The 16,797-nt window shown below is 42.9% G+C and overlaps 2 protein-coding genes across 2 annotated transcripts in view; both read left to right on the top strand.

Moving 5' to 3' along the window:
* LOC141212801 (uncharacterized) overlaps positions 1-6,264 on the top strand; it is a 330,767-nt gene extending 324,503 nt beyond the window's left edge. Inside the window, exons 3-7 of the mRNA XM_073665108.1 lie at positions 683-787; positions 870-993; positions 1,073-1,161; positions 1,358-1,448; positions 3,740-6,264. Of these exons, the coding sequence (XP_073521209.1) occupies positions 683-787; positions 870-993; positions 1,073-1,161; positions 1,358-1,448; positions 3,740-4,764 (1,434 nt within the window). The 3' untranslated portion in view covers positions 4,765-6,264. The remainder of the gene's footprint in view (positions 1-682; positions 788-869; positions 994-1,072; positions 1,162-1,357; positions 1,449-3,739) is intronic.
* The window catches only part of LOC141212807 (uncharacterized), a 67,895-nt gene that overhangs the window by 7,934 nt on the left and 43,164 nt on the right, over positions 1-16,797 (top strand). The window lies entirely within an intron of this gene.

Raw genomic sequence — 16,797 nt, 5'->3', positions numbered from 1 at the left:
TGTGTGGGCCTCAAAAGAAGGGATGAAAAGTGAGGGTACTGGGGATATAACCTGAAAAGTACATTTTGTTTAAAGGAGCAGACCAACACCAATTATTACTAGTTGCCTTTCCTGTATGTACTGATCAAGAAGGATTGTAACGGGACCCTAGGGACACTCATCTACCAGAAACCTTCAAGCACTAATAAACTATTGAAGTGGGATAACCACCACCCCTATCCCCATAAAAAGAGGAAAACCCAAGGGACAATTTTTATGGTTGAGAAGGTACTGCTCGAATGTCACAGATTTTAATATACCGGCAATAGACCTGAACACCAGATTAAGGGATAAAGGGTACTCGTGGTACATTTTGGATTCCGCATCATCGTTTGCAGAAAAATGGTCCATTAGCTCATCTTTTTCTCATTCAGATCTCTAAAATACCGGATCCTCTCAGTGACGATCGTCTATATAAGAAAATTTTCCTCATTTATCCAGGAAAATGATGGACAAGATGGTGGAGAGGATATTACACCTCACCCTAGAGATCCTCTTCCGGCTTACTGGAGAGGTGAGAGATTCTGATGATGTCCCATTACATCATTTTTATCTATGGGAATAACAGATGAACAGAACTGGAGAGGTGAGGACTCTGGAAATGTCTGTAGTGAGATTTATTAATGTGTCTCTCCATAACCAGAGATTAATCACGGGGCCTCCACCTCACCCCCTGATACATGAGGACATCAATGACCAGAAGATCCTAGAACTCATCTACAAGATGATTGAGCTGCTGACTGGAGAGGTGACACTGCTAGGAATGCTGGGACATTATACAGTAACGCTATGAAGGGATTGGGGGATGACGGTATCATTGTATGTGTCAGGTTCCTATAAGGTGTCAGGATGTCGCCGTCTATTTCTCCATGGAGGAGTGGGAGTATTTAGAAGGACACAAAGATCTGTACAGGGACATCATGATGGAGGTTCCCCAGCCCCTCACATCACCAGGTAATAGGACTAAATACACACTGCCTATAATTATCTGTATGTAAAGAATGAATACAGTCCCTGTATGTGTTTCCTCCAGATCTATCCAGTAAGAGGAGAACACCAGAGAGATGTCCCCGTCCTCTTCTTCCACAGGACTGTAAACAAGAAGATCCCAATGTTCCTCAGGTAGATGGAGAGAAGGTGTCATTAGATCTCCCCTATGATGTGTAGACGGCTGTAAAGGTCATGTCTTCAGTTCTGTTTTATCCACCATTATTATGTTTTTCATTTGTGTCATGAGAACGGTGGAGATAACAGGATTAGAGCCGATCAAACTTGTGACTTTTCCATCTGTCTTTGACTTTTATAATATTTGTTTCAGGGTGAAGATCTGACCCATATTAATACTACAGAGACATATGTGAGGGGTGATGAGTGGTGTAAAGAGGAGATTCCTACATATGACTACCCAGGTGAGTAGTAACCACTGAATACACAGAAGTCACAGATTCTTTTCAGACACCAGCTGTGGCTTCTTTATCAGTGGTGTAGTTGTATCACAATCGTGTGATCACCATTTTGCCGCTAGACCACAACATTCTCCTCCGTCCGAAAATATTCAAATTACTTTGGGAAATTGTGAAAGCCCTTTTCTATAGAATTTACAACCTGGAGGATCCACCTACCCCCTGGGATTAGGAGACGCTGACCGTTACCTGCCCAGTTCTGTAAACTATAAAGCCAAATGTCAGCGTACGTAGATTGTGCTGACAAATTAAAAAATCACTTGAAGAAAAATATTATGATGGGCCTTTAAGTGAAAGCAGAGGGTAATGATGGTGTTGGCTTCCTAGATCCCTGATATCTTATTGGATGAATCTACCTTCTCTCCCTTCTGTGCGGCTGAATGTGCTCATATGGTCCCTACAAGACCAGGTCCAGTCTTTCTGGCCAAACTTCACTTTTTTGATCGATAACATTAAATGACCACTGAGGGACACGTGTGAATTTCTGTACAATAACAACAGAGTTTCCCTTTATCCTGACTTTTCAATTTCTTTTAAAACCAACTAACTTCAAACAGGATTGTGATAAACTATACAGAAAACATTACACCTGTGCCATGATATATCTCTAAGCTGTGCGTGGCTGATGGCTGTAATATACATTTATTCCTGCCTGCTGGAGATGTGTTGGCTCGAGCCCTGGTTTCATGGATTCACTCCACATCATAAATAGTATTGAGCGAATTTGTTCGGCATTTCAAATTCAGGTTCGTGTTCGGGGTTCCGGCTTGTTCGGCCCAAATGGTCAACCATAAATGAGTGTGACTCCAGTTTAGTGTTGGATTTCTCCCTTCATACATACGTTGTTGTTGGGGATGTTACATGTTTATATATTCTTTCTTTTTTTACAAGTTCATTCTGTATGTATTTTCATTGTGGTTGGATCGGCCTGCCTCGCTTATGTGAGTCTGTAACTCCCTGGTAGTCTTTCAAAAAGATCTCCATTGCGTCTTCCAAATGCCCGAGATCTATATTTAAGACACCTCATCTCTGCACTATTATAAAAAGTTCACTTTAAATGTCTAGTATTTCTTCTTGAAACTCATCTGACAGAAAATATTGTCCCTTACAATAGTTTAGATTGCCAAGAGCCACCGAGCCCCATACTCTAATTACCCCAGAGAGGTTTCACCACTAGTTACTATTTTTGATGCAGACAGTTCAGTTTTATCATTTCAGTAGATGTGTTATTGTCTATACTCACAGTTTTTGACTTCAGTAATCCTCTGATTTAACCTCTTCCTGCAGCCAGTATTATGTTTCTAATCAGGCCCCATTTTTCAAATCTGACGTGTGTCACTTTATGTGGTGATAATTTTGGAATTCTTCACAAAGGATAATAGGAAACAAATGGACCTTACAAATTATTTTTGAATTTTTGAATCTGACAATCCCCTATATACGGTTGTACACTACTGTTTGGGCACATGGCAGGTTAAGAAGGTAAGGAGTGACATTTAGCTATTAGGAATGCTCAAAAGATGGCTACCATGAACAGGCTTATCACTATCTACCCTGTTTACAGATTTCACAAATTACTTTGCTCATCACCCTTTAACCCCTCTACATGGATCTGAACCTACACAGAGACCCCTAGGCTTGAGCCACAGTGTTACCTGCTATTCGGTGGACTGAGATGGAAAGAAGAATAGTCAGGTAGCCGAGTCAGAACCAAGAGGATAGAGAAAATACAAAATCAGAAGACACGAGTAGTCAGTAAACGGGCCGAGGTCACAACAGAAACAAATACACAAGCCGGGAGCTGAGCACAGAGGACTGACCCAGAGGAGAACAAGGCTGTATCTGGCAGCTTCCGGCAATATGCTTCCAGCTTTAGTAGGGTGTGGTGCTTTCCAAATTGCTGAAGCAGGGAGCAGATTAATCCAGCTAGACAGAACACACACACTCATACTGTCGGACTCGATGGTACTACAGGTACCAGCAAACCTAATCTTAGTAGCTGGACAGAGCCTGCGCCTTTTACTCCATATTTGGGAGGCAGAATGAACAAACAGTTGAACACCACGCTCCTGGTCCATCCTATGAGGTTTTCTATTAGACAGTCATTGTCCTGGTGAATAAGTGAATTTTTTAATATAACTTGCCTTTTTTACAGACAATTTAAGTAGAAATGTTCAAAAATATAAAATTCAAGGATTTTTTTATTAAAAAATAATAAATGGTTTTATTATTGGCAGATGTCTGTACCAGGAGATTAGAGGGACAGCTGACATCTTCAATTTTCAAATCAGATAATTTTCAGATCCCACAGGATACAATTGAAGTGAATGCCATTACTCCAGATTTACCATCATCCCTTCACTGCAATGATCTGTCATCTGATCCTTTGAAACAGGTCCTGTCTTCTGATTCATTACCGACTACTATGGAAAATCAAAGTCACAAAATAAGCATTAAAAAACAAACTGCTCCTAATGCAAAGAAGACATTTTCACATTCAGAATATAGAAATAGTTTTCCTCTCAAAAAGTCTTTTCTTAAACATCAAAAAATTCACACAGCGAAGAATAGATTTTCTTGCTCCAAGTGTGGGAGATGTTTTAATCAGAAAACAAGTCTCGTTAGGCACCAGATAACTCACACAGGAGAGAATCCATTTTCCTGTTCAGAATGTGGGAAATGCTTTACAGAGAAATCAACTCTTATCAATCATCAGAGAACTCACACAGGGGAGAAGCCTTTTCCATGTTCAGAATGTGGAAAATGTTTTACAGAGAAAACAACTCTTATCAAACATCAGAGAACTCACACAGGAGAGAAGCCATTTTCATGTTCAGATTGTGGGAAATGTTTTGTACAGAAATCAAATCTTAATATACATCAGAGAACTCACACAGGGGAGAAGCCATTTTCATGTTCAGAATGTGGGAAATGTTTTGCAAAGAAATCAACTCTTATCAACCATCAGAGAACACACACAGGAGAGAAGCCATTTTCATGTTCAGAATGTGGGAAATATTTTACAGAGAAATCAACTCTTATCAAACATCAGAGAACTCACACAGGAGAGAAGCCATTTTCATGTTCAGATTGTGGGAAATGTTTTGTACAGAAATCAAATCTTAATAAACATCAGAGAACTCACACAGGGGAGAAGCCTTTTTTATGTTCAAAATGTGGGAAATGTTTTAAACAGAAAGCGCATCTTGATAACCACCAGAGAACCCACACAGGGGAGAATGCCGCAACTACACCCAACTAGTCTCTGTACAGACAAGAAAGGCCCTAGCTGTACAACTAAAAACGCCACCACAGACCTAACTCCCTAATAAGTCGTTGAGGAGTTTCTCATACCTCCTGAGGAACCAGAGGGGAGGCCGCAACACAGTATCAACAAGGGGAAAGGAAAGTATGAAGTAAAACACGAAAACCCTGAATGAGAAACAAAAACACATTCATATAGGGCAAAGAAGGCAAGCTAAGGAGAACCAAAAATAAAAGGAACAAGTATAATCTCCCAGAAACCTAACATTTTTAGAATGAAAAGGTACTGGGAGGAAAAGCAAACTGACCGGTAGGATAGTTTCACCTTTGTGGTGAAACTTACAAAATTCATCCTCACCAACTGTATATGTCAAACCCGTCCATTTATAATGACCATGGACAAGATAAAGATTCCCAACTCACATCAGGACCACAAGATCCCAGGTACTTTCAGCTGCATCACATCTAATGTAATGTACTTAATTATATGTAGCAAATGTCCAACTGGGGGTCTGTATGTAGGGGAGGCAAGGCAAAAACTTAGATGAATTCTCATCGCCACACAAAAAGAAAAAAAGAATAGAACTACTTGTGGCCACACATTTTTCCGGCCACAACTGCTTATCCTTTTCCGAAACTGATAGTTCTGCTTCACGTCACTTGTCTTATCTATTGCATTATTCCTGTGCCCTGTTATGTATAAATATGTGACTCTTCAGATTTTGTGTTATACTTTGTCTGATGAAGAGACCTGAGTAGTCTCGAAAGCTTACTGACTAATGGCTAACTGAAGAGATTACCACTGAGGACTCTCAAATTTTAATATTTTTCTCCATACAGCAATTTTAAGATCTCTCCACAGGTGTTCAATGGGATTTAGATCCAGACTCATTGCTGGTCAGAACTCTCCAGCACTTTGTTTCCATCCATTTTCTGGGTGCTTCTTGAAGTATGTTTGGGCTCATTTTCATGCTGGAAGACCCATGACCTAGGACGCAAACTCAGCTTTCTGACACTAGGCACTATATTGTGACCCAAAATCCTTTGCTGATCTTCAGATTTCCTGATGCCTTGCACACAGTCAGAGGCAGCAAAGCAACCCCAAAATACCTTTGAACCTCCACCATATTTGACTGTATGGGTTGTAAATTTATTGATTATCTGTGCACCTTGGACAAAGGAACATGTGGATCTCTAAAGATGGACTTATAACCTTGAAATTGTTGATATTTTTCAACAATTTTGGTTCTCAAGTCCTCAGACAGTTCTCTAATCCTTTTTCTGTTTTCTACATGCTTAGTGTGCCTCACATATGTACACAATGCAAAGATTGAATCCATTTCTCCCATTTTTATCTGGTTTTAGTTGTGATTTTCATATTGCCCACACCTGTTACTTGCCACAATTGCGTTTGAACAAGCTTCACATGCTTGAAACAGAGTTGTTTACCCACAAGATGTCAACAATTTTGTCCGGCCTATTTTGTGTGAAATTATGTTCAATTTCCCTTTTTTTCTCTGTTTTCTTGTGTTGTTCCAATACATGCAAAGGAAATAAACGTGTATAACAAAACGTGTAATTTCAATAATTTTCTGGGAGAATTACTTCATTTTCTGGAACAATTTCAAGGGATCCAACACTTTTGACCATGACTTGTTTTTGTTGTCTTTTTAATTTGTTGCAGCATATTATCCTCTTCGTGTTCAGCTATATTAGGAGGCTTGTAGCAAAGTCCAATTAGCAGCTTTGCATTATTGCCATTTTCATGTACATTTACCCATAATGATTTTATATCAGGGTTGTAAAGCTCAAAACATGCAGAGGGCCAAAATGAAAAACTTTGACAAAGTCGTGGGCCAACCAGTATACAGTATAATGGGCCCCACATAGTCCTCCATACAGAATAATGGGCCCTACATAGTCCTCCATACAGTATAATGGGCCCCACATAGTCCTCCATACAGTATAATGGGCCCCACATAGTCCTCCATACAGAATAATGGGCCCCACATAGTCCTCCATACATAAGAAACAAGAGGGAAAAACTTTGAGTCAGCGTCCCATATAATAGTGAAAAAATGACAAAATTGTATTAATTATAATTTATACAGGAAAAAAATATGAATTGCAGAAACAGAGACAGTTAATAGTAAAACAATAGAGGATCACTAATGAGGAGCATGAGACAAATTAACATGATTATTTTCTGATGTAAATACATAATTGGGCTGCCAAAAAAATAAGAATATATTGTTAAAATGCAATGAAGCATTCAATAAAAGTGCAGGTGCTTATGAGGTAGGTCAGAAGCAGTTGCTATATAAGAGGTTAGTCATACCGCTGTCTATATATAGGTACTAATATAGATAGCTCATACCGAAGATAGCAGATCTTTATTAGTGGTATCAGTGCCCTGACCCCTTAGGCTACAGGGTAAAAGTATATCCTAATACATATTAAAGCCTAGAAAATGCACCTAAGTAGGAAAAAAGATTAAAGAACGGCAGCAAAAAGAGTGTAGCATGAATCCTATAGTATACTTACAGCCACAGTGGATGTGAACACGCTCCTCAATGGCACTCACCCTAATGCGCGTTTCAGCACGGCTGCCTTCGTCAGGAGGTGGCGTCAATGAAGGTGGGTAGGGTTTAGAAACCCTTGAGCCAATAGAAAAGGGGGTGTGTAGTCTCTCCGCCAATGGGTGTGGGGAGGGTGTGGCATGACACATGGCAATCACCACTACACCGCCACATCCACGGCAAACGCGTCATGTGATCCATGACGCCGCAAGCAAGTGGGGAACCACGTGACCGTGCATCATGTTGCACATATTGATACGGTCAGCGAGGACACCACAGAGAACCGTGAAGCCATGCGTACCGCCCAGTCCACAGACATATATAGTCAAATACAACCGGAGAGAAAAAGAAACTAGCATAATGGGGTAAACTGTCAATAATAGCATATCCCAAATGTGTATATATATATATATCTAAGGGGTATAGGCGATAGCCAATTATATATAAGTCAGAGTTATATATAAATAAGTTAATTGACCATGACAAAATAAATATAGTATATCTTTAAGAAAAGCATGAAGTATAACATGATTATATGAGATCATAGTATAAATGTATAATCAGATATAAGAAAATATCTCTCAAAATATTGATCTATAAATGCGAAATATATACAATAATAACTGTATGGACAAAAAATGCGCACACAGAAAAAAGTTACAGATCTTGAGAGACAATACAGCGCCAGCAATTATGTCCATGTTATCCAATAGCAGAATGGAAGTCCTCAACATCATTGACGGATAGAAATGGAGATACAGTATCACGTATACAAACATGCCAATCGCCATGTAATGCCTTTAAGAATATTTGGTAGAAAAAGACGAACTCTCATGGAGGAACAATAAAGAAATAGAAAAAAGTTAAAATACAAACAAACTACCCAACCATACTAGATAAAAAGGTAAGACAAAATAGCTAAAACAATGTGGATATAGGTGATCAGAGAAATGGGGCATAACTAATATTTTCGTTCAAGTCCAATGGATGGAGTGTTTTTAAAGTCCAAAACCATGTGCTCTCTTTCTGGGCTAATAGTTGGCTCATTCTGCCAACCCTAATTTTAGTGGTGATCATGTCAATAATAGAGATGAGCGGTGTTCGACTCAAACTGTTCGCCAATCTCAAATTCGAGCTGTTTTGGGCGGTGTTCGAGCCGTTCGGCGAACACGAACAATTTGAAAAAAATTCGGCTGTTCGAGTTTATGTTCGATAACTGTTCGTGCACCAAAATCATAACTGGATTTTTTCTCAGTAGTGCTGAAAATTAATGTTAATACGCAGTTTGAGGGGAGGGAGGGACAGGGGATGGATCTCTGCAGAAATAATGAAGATCTTCGCCACCATTTTCTCACTGCTGCAGCTGCGTGTTAGACGGTACCGCTGTTGCTGTGTGCGCTGTACTTTGTTAATTTCAAGCCAATTTTCGCACAAATCTACAGATAGCTTGGGAGTAGGGAATAGTTGTGATTGCAGTCCTTTTGAGGACTAGGTTACATGATTTCCTACGACTTTTATCAGGCAGGTCTGTGCTCTTAAATAGATAGGTTGGGAGTAAAGACTAATTGTAATTGCAGTCCTTTTGAGGGCTAGGTTACATCAGTTCCTATCACTTTTTGCCAGGCAGGTCTGTGCCAGTGCTGTGCAAGTTTTTTTCACAGCATTTGGCTAAATCTAGCAAAGCAAATCCTTTGCAACCTGGTGGAGGTTAGTATAGATGGACTAATAGAACAAGTCCCACACACTGCTACAAGCCGAAATATTTTTTCAGAGCTAGATGCAGATAAAAATTATATTGAATTTGCAACCTGGTCGAGGTTAGTATAGATGGACTAATAGAACAAGTCCCACACACTGCTACAAGCCGAAATATTTTTTCAGAGCTAGATGCAGATAAAAATTATATTGAATTTGCAACCTGGTGGAGGTTAGTATAGATGGACTAAGCTAAGAGGTTGAATTTCACCATCTGCAAGCTCTTGACTACAGAAATGCTGCCTTTCCGCCTGGTGGACACAGAGGATTTTCGAGACCTTATGTCCGTCGCAGTGCCCCAGTACCAGATGCCCAGTCGGCACTACTTCTCAAAGAAAGGTGTGCCTGCGCTCCACCAGCATGTCGCACACAACATCACCGCTTCTTTGAGAAACTCTGTGTGTGACAGGGTACATTTCACCACAGACACTTGGATGAGTAGGCATGGACAGGGGTGTTACATGTCGCTGACTGGGCACTGGGTAACTATGGTGACAGCAGGACAAGGGGATGCTGTCCAAGTCTTGCAGTCCCCACGAGTTGTGCGTCAATCCTCTTTATCTCAAAGTTCCTCCACTGCTTCTGCCTCCTCAACCTCCTCTCGGTCCTCCACCTGCACCCAAAGCCTGTCTGGTCATGCCACAAGCTTTCTAACTGCGCAGAAGTGATCCTGCACACCTCCTTACTATGCTGGCAGTAGGGCTCAACGTCATCAGGCGGTTTTTACTTTGAAATGTCTGGGAAATGTGAGTCACACAGCTGAGGAGTTGTGGTCAGCTCTGGAGAACCAATTTCATGAATGGTTGTCTCCACTGGACCTGAAACCAGGGAAGTCCGTGTGCGACAATGCTGCAAACCTGGGTGCGGCCCTTCGCCGGGGCAATGTCACACACGTGCCTTGTATGGCTCACGTGTTGAACCTGGTTGTCCAGCAATTTTTAGCCCACTATCCCGGATGGCCTTCTGGAGAGGGCACGGTCGCTGTGTGCTCACTTCCGCCGTTCGCATCCCGCAGCTCAGCGACTTAAATCTCTACAGAAGTCGTTGGGCCTGCCACTTCACCGGCTAAAATGCGATGTGCCTACCCGGTGGAATTCAACTCTGCACATGTTGCAGTGACTGTGGCAGCACTGACAAGCCCTGGTGCAATACGTTCTGACGTATAGCCTGGCCCAACGAGATCCAGAGGTGGGGCAAATCACGCTGGAGGAGTGGTCTCAGATCAGGGACCTATGCACCCTTCTGCACAGTTTTGAAATGGTGACGAAGATGTTTAGTGCTGACGATGCCATTATCAGCATGACTATTCCGGTGATTTACATGCTGCAGCACATGTTAAACAGAATTCGGAGTCAGGTGGTGGCACAAGAGGAGGTGGAGGAAGTAGAGGAGGAGGAGTTGTATGCGGAAGGGCTAACATCTGCAAGGTCCAGACGGTCGGCAGCACCAAGGCGGCAGGCATGTGAGGGTGGGGGAGATGGATTTACCAGGGCGCATGGTAGCAGCCAAACTAGTGAGGAAGGTGCAGGAGCCCAGGAAGAAGTGGAGGACGAACTGATGGAAGACTCATCAGATGAGGGAGACCTTGATCACATTTCTGTTGTGCGAGGTTGGGGGGAGAGGGCAGAGGAAGGAAGCATGATTGTTACCTCGCCACCAACACAACAGGGACTTGGTGCTCCTGGATGCGCAAGACACATGAGTGCCTTCTTGCTGCACTACCTGCAACATGACCCTCGAATTGTGAGAATTAGAAATAATCCTGACTACTGGGTTGCCACACTGTTAGATCCCCGGTACAAAAGTAAATTTGCAGAAATTATTCCTGCCATAGAAAGAGATGCACGCATGCAGGAGTATCAGCAGAGACTGTTGCAGAATCTTACATGTGCTTTTCCCCAAAACACTAGTGGTGCACGTAGTGAATCTCACAGTTCCAACTTGCCAACCGTGGGACCGTCGAGTGTTCAGCACTCAAAACGTAACAGAAACACAGTATCTGCTGGTAACATAAATTTTGCGGAATCATTTCACCACTTTTTTAGCCCATTCTTTGCAAGGCCACAGGAGACAAGAAGTCTGACACATAGTCAACGCCTAGAGACGATGGTACAGGAGTATCTCCAAGTAAACATTGAAGCCATGACTGTGTCACTGGACCCTTCCTCTTTTTGGGCTTCTAATCTGGATAAATGGCCGGAGCTCGCCACTTACGCCTTGGAGATCTTGTCATGCTCCGCAGCCAGCGTTCTGTCTGAACGTGTGTTCAGCGCTGCTGGTGGTGTGCTGACAGATAAGCGCACGCGACTCTCCACTGATAATGTAGACAGACTCACGTTCATAAAGATGAACAAATCATGGATCCGAAATGACTTTTCTACCCCTGTGTCATCCTGGGGAGAGTAAAAGCTTGATGATTTGTTAAAATCACCTCACCAACCGTTTTAAGCTTTCAAATTACTAATCTTGTTTATCTGTATCTTGGCTGGAAAATAATTTGGGCCTTGTAGCAGTGTGCAGTACTGATTCTATTAGGCCATCTATACTAGACTCCCCCAGATTTAAAATTACTAATCATGTTTATCTGTATCTTGGCTGGAAAATAATTTGGGCCTTGTAGCAGTTTGCAGTATTGATTCTATTAGACCATCTATACTAAACTCCACCAGATTTAAAATTACTAATCATGTTTATTTGTATCTTGGCTGGAAAATAGTTTGGGCCTTGTTACAGTGTGCAGTACTGATTCTATTAGGCCATCTATACTAAACTCCACCAGATTTAAAATTACTAATCATGTTTATCTGTATCTTGGCTGGAAAATAATTTGGGCCTTGTAGCAGTTTGCAGTACTGATTCTATTAGGCCATCTATACTAAACTCCACCAGATTTAAAATTACTAATCATGTTTATCTGTATCTTGGCTGGAAAATAATTTGGGCCTTGTAGCAGTTTGCAGTACTGATTCTATTAGGCCATCTATACTAAGCTCCACCAGCTTTCAAATTAATAATAATTTTTAGCTGCATCTAGCCCGGAAAATAATTTTGGGGCTCCTAGATGCGCAAGACACATGAGTGCCTTCTTGCTGCACTACCTGCAACATGACCCTCAGATTGTCAGAATTCAAAATAATCCTGACTACTGGGTTGCCACACTCTTAGACCCCCACACTCTTCGATCAACCTTTTCATTTTAATAAAGAACAAAAAAATGGTCATTTTTGAAATTATAAGCATTAGCAGGTTATTAGAATCTGAAATCAAACAGTTTTCAACTCAAAACTTTATTCTAGGTGATGTTACATTTGCACATAGGACCCCTTGTTCGAAAGGAGCTTCTGAACTCTCTCGTCCATTGAATTTGTCAGGATTTGGATGGTTTCTGCTTCATTTGTTTTGCATGAGGACAGAATACTCTCCCAGAGCTGTTGCTTAGATGTGAACTGCCTCCCGCCATCATAGACACTCCTTTTGATGATGCTCCAGAGGTTCTCAATGGGGTTGAGGTCAGGGGAGCATGGCGGTCACACCATAAGTTTGTCCCCTTTTATGCCCATATCAGCCAGAGATGCAGATGTGTTATGTGCAGCATGAGACGGTGCATTATCATGCATGAAAATGATCTTGCTGCGGAATACACGGTTCTTCTTCTTGAACCATGGCAGGAAGTGCTGTTTGAGAAACTCCACATACATTATGGAGTTCATCTTTACCCCTTCAGGGATCCTAAAGGGGCCGACAATCTCTCTCCCCATGATTCCAGCCCAAATCATTACTCCACCTCCTCCTTGTTGGCGCTGTAGCCGTGTTTGCATGGGGTGTCCATCAACCAGCCATCCTTCACTCCATCCATCTGGACCATCGAGCTTTGCATGGCACTCATCGGTGAACAAAACAGTTTTGAAGTCAGTCTTCATGTATTGTTTGGCCCACTGGAGCCGTTTCTGCTTGTGTACAGTGGATAGAGGAGGTTGACAGGATGGCTTACGCACAGCTGCAAACCTCTGAAGGACCCTGCATCTTGTTGTTCGGGGGACGTTGGAGGCACCAGCAGCTTCAAAAACTTGTCTGCTGCTATGACAAGGCTTTTTTGCCGCTGCTCTTTTAGCCTGACGTAATTGCCTGTAGGAAAGAGTCCTCAATTTTCCATTATCAGCACGCACACGTGTGTACTGTGAATCAGCTACATTCTTCTTGATTGTGCGATGATCAGGATGAAGTGTCTTGGCAATGTTGATTGTAGTCATGCCTTGACCTAAACACTCCACAATTTGTTGCTTCTCAGCAGCCGACACATGCTTTTTCTTTCCCATTTTGGCAGAAAATTTAGGCTGCTTAATAATGTGGGACAGCCTTCTTAAGTAGTCTTGCCTTTCATTGGACACACCTGCCAAACTAATTAGCACAGGTGTCTGCAATTGCTTACAGTGATATAAAGAGCCCTGACACACATCACCATCAATGAGTTTAACTGACAAACAAAAAAATTCTTACCTTATCACTCTTAAACACTTTTTGCATAATAATTTGGAACACTGTGTACATGTGCTTTTCCACAAAACACCAGTGGTTCACGTAGTGAATCTTACAGTTCTAACTTGCCAACCGTGGTCTGTATGGAGTTGTTCAATAAAGGGCCCAAAATTAAGATAACATAGACGGGAGAGGTCTCTATGAATACGAATTCCTAAGTATTTGATACCCTGTGAGGGTCAGGCAAAGACAAAGTTGGACTGGATGGAATTCTGTATGGATTTCGGGAGGGAGACATCGAGGGCCTCAGACTTCGCTGCATTGATTTTAAAATTTGACCATGTAACAAAGTGATCTATTTCAGCCATAACAGCAGGGATGGATATATGTGATTGAGTGATATATACTAGGACATCATCAGCAAATGCAGAGCACTTGTACTCGGTGCCTCCCACCTCAATCCACCTAATATTGGGGTTATGGCAAATTGATGAGAGCAGGTGCTCCGTCACTAGGATGTATAAGAGAGGGGACAGAGGACATCCCTGCCTTGTCCCATTGGTGATTATGAAAGGTGATGAAAATGTTCCATTTATCTTCAGCCTAGGTGACTTATTGCGATACAGGGCCGTGATTTTGGCTATAAAAGGGTCCCCTAGACCCCTACACCAAGCTTTTTAAGAGAATAATATATGGCGTGCCAGGAGACTCTATGGAATGCTTTCTCAGCATCCAACGAGAGTATCTAATTACAAATTTTTAACTGCATCTAGCCCAGGAAATACTTTGTGCCTAGTAGCAGTGTCTGCTAGTCAGCGGATTATCCCAGCTGTTAAGCAAGCTACACCACCTGTAGTTTGGACACTTAATTTTTTCAAAGGAAATGGTTCGGGCCCCCGGGACACTCAGTGAAGAGCATCGGGGAGGCACCCCAAGGCACAGGGGCTGGGACTGGCGGTAGGACGCCTTGCGGTGGACCGCCAAGCTCAATCCTTAGAAAATCTTTTTAACTGCAGCAGCTTTAGTGGACGCTACTGGAGCTGGAATTACGCGGCTGCTGGCATGAGACTTGCCCTCCAATAGATCCTTTTAAAAGGATTTAAAGTGTACTCATTCAAATTAGAGAGACAATTTAAATTAAAAAGATTAGACCTGCCTCCACCACAGGGGGGCTCGCTCGACCCACCAGTGGAAAGGAACCAGTATTGGGAGAGGGGGGCTGGCCGTCAGGGTCCAATGCGGCTCTGGCACAAACCCGGCGACACGGAGGTCACACGGGCAGGAACGGATTGGCCGTGTCGGCTTCGCACTTTTTTGGTTTTAGAAGGGCATGACATGCCTATATCTGTGTCTCCCCCTCCTTTTACTCCTCCACCTCTTTTCTTTTCGCATGACTATATGTACTTGTCACTTTTCCATGTGTTAGTTGTGTCTTCTGAGCAGTTTGTCAGCTTTTGGACACCTTTGAAGGTGTTTTCTATGTGTTTCTATGTGTTTTTGTTTGCCTGCCATTGGTTTTGTCACGCTAACTCGGCGTACAGGAGGTCAGGAGCCTAAGCTAACCCTACACTGAGGCCCTGCCTAATCCCTCAACCTGGAGGTACTGTTGATGGTACAGAGGTCCAGGCCACCAGCGTAAATCTACCTCCTGAGAATCCCTGAACCTCAGTAATCTAGTCCTGAGAAGGACCCCGATCACAACTATAGGGGACAGGACCGTAAATGCCAAACACAGTACTAGACGAACGAGACAGTACAAGGGGCAAACCAAAAACCACCTCGCATACAAAAACTTGCACCACGGAGGGAACACCAACGGGAAAGGGGATAAAGAATAAAGCGAGGAAGGGAAAAAACCACACCAAGAACACTTCACTCTTAACTCCACAATACCACGTATCGCTCTGATAGTCTGCAAGAGAAGCTTTCACCGACAACTACCCTATCAGAACGGCAGGTATTTGAAGGAGTCCCCATACTGCAGAATTCACTGCAGCTGGGCGAGGCTGGGCCTCGTCTAGCACAGAGAGAGAGAATTAACTCCCTCCCTGCCGAAAAACACCAAGCACCAAAAACTCAGCTGCGAGAAGTCAGGCTGTGTAATCGCGACGATCTTCGTGGCGACACACCCGTGACAGTACCCCCCCTTCTACGAGGGGCCTCCGGACCCTCAGGGCCAGGTTTATCCAGGTGAGTCGTGTGGAAGGCCCGAATTAATCGGTCTGCGTTAATCTCCGACGCAGGAACCCACATCCTCTCCTCAGGACCATACCCCTTCCAATGAACCAGGTACTTAAGGGACCGGCGAATAAAACGTGAATCAGTGACTTTCGATACCTGAAACTCCAAGTTACCATTGACCACCACAGGAGGAGGAGGTAAAGGTGACGGTATCACCGGAGCCACATACCTTTTAAGCAAAGATCTGTGGAACACGTTGTGAATTTTAAAAGTAGAGGGGAGGTCAAGACGAAATGCCACCGGATTAATTATAGAGCAGATCCTATACGGCCCGATGAACCTGGGACCCAGTTTCCAGGAGGGAACCTTAAGTTTTATATTTTTGGTAGACAACCATACCAGATCGTTCACACTTAGGTCCGGACCAGACACTCTCTTCCTATCAGCCATACGTTTATATCGGTTCCCCATAGTACTTAGATTATTCAGCACCCCTTTCCATATCGAAGCGAGTGATGACGAAAATTGTTCCTCCTCAGGAACCCCCGAAGAGCCCCCCCTACTGAAAGTACAAAACTGGGGGTGAAAACCATATGCCCCAAAAAACGGGGACTTACCAGTGGACTCACTCCGCCTATTATTAAGAGCAAACTCCGCCAGAGGTAAGAAAGAAGCCCAGTCCTCCTGGTTCTCTGACACAAAACACTGGAGATATGTCTCCAAACTCTGGTTCAGATGTTCCGTCTGACCATTGGTCTGAGGATGAAAAGCCGAAGAAAACGATAAATGCATCCCCCGCCGTGTACAAAAATCCCTCCAGAATTTGGACACAAACTGAGACCCCCGATCGGACACCACATCAGAGGGTACACCGTGAAGCCTTACAATCTCCCCAATGAACACCTGCGCAAGAGTTTTAGCATTAGGAAGAGCGATAAAATGTGCCATCTTGCTGAACCTGTCCACTACAACGAGTATGACCGTTTTACCCGAAGATGGCAGGAGATCCGTAATAAAGTCCATAGACAGATGAGTCCAAG

This window comes from Phyllobates terribilis, unplaced genomic scaffold (assembly GCF_046119375.1).
Source record: "Phyllobates terribilis strain yellow unplaced genomic scaffold, ASM4611937v1 Scaffold_186__1_contigs__length_3700242, whole genome shotgun sequence".
Taxonomy (NCBI): domain Eukaryota; kingdom Metazoa; phylum Chordata; class Amphibia; order Anura; family Dendrobatidae; genus Phyllobates; species Phyllobates terribilis.
Note: the sequence above shows the minus strand (reverse complement) of the source record. Positions and strands in the feature narration are given on the sequence as shown.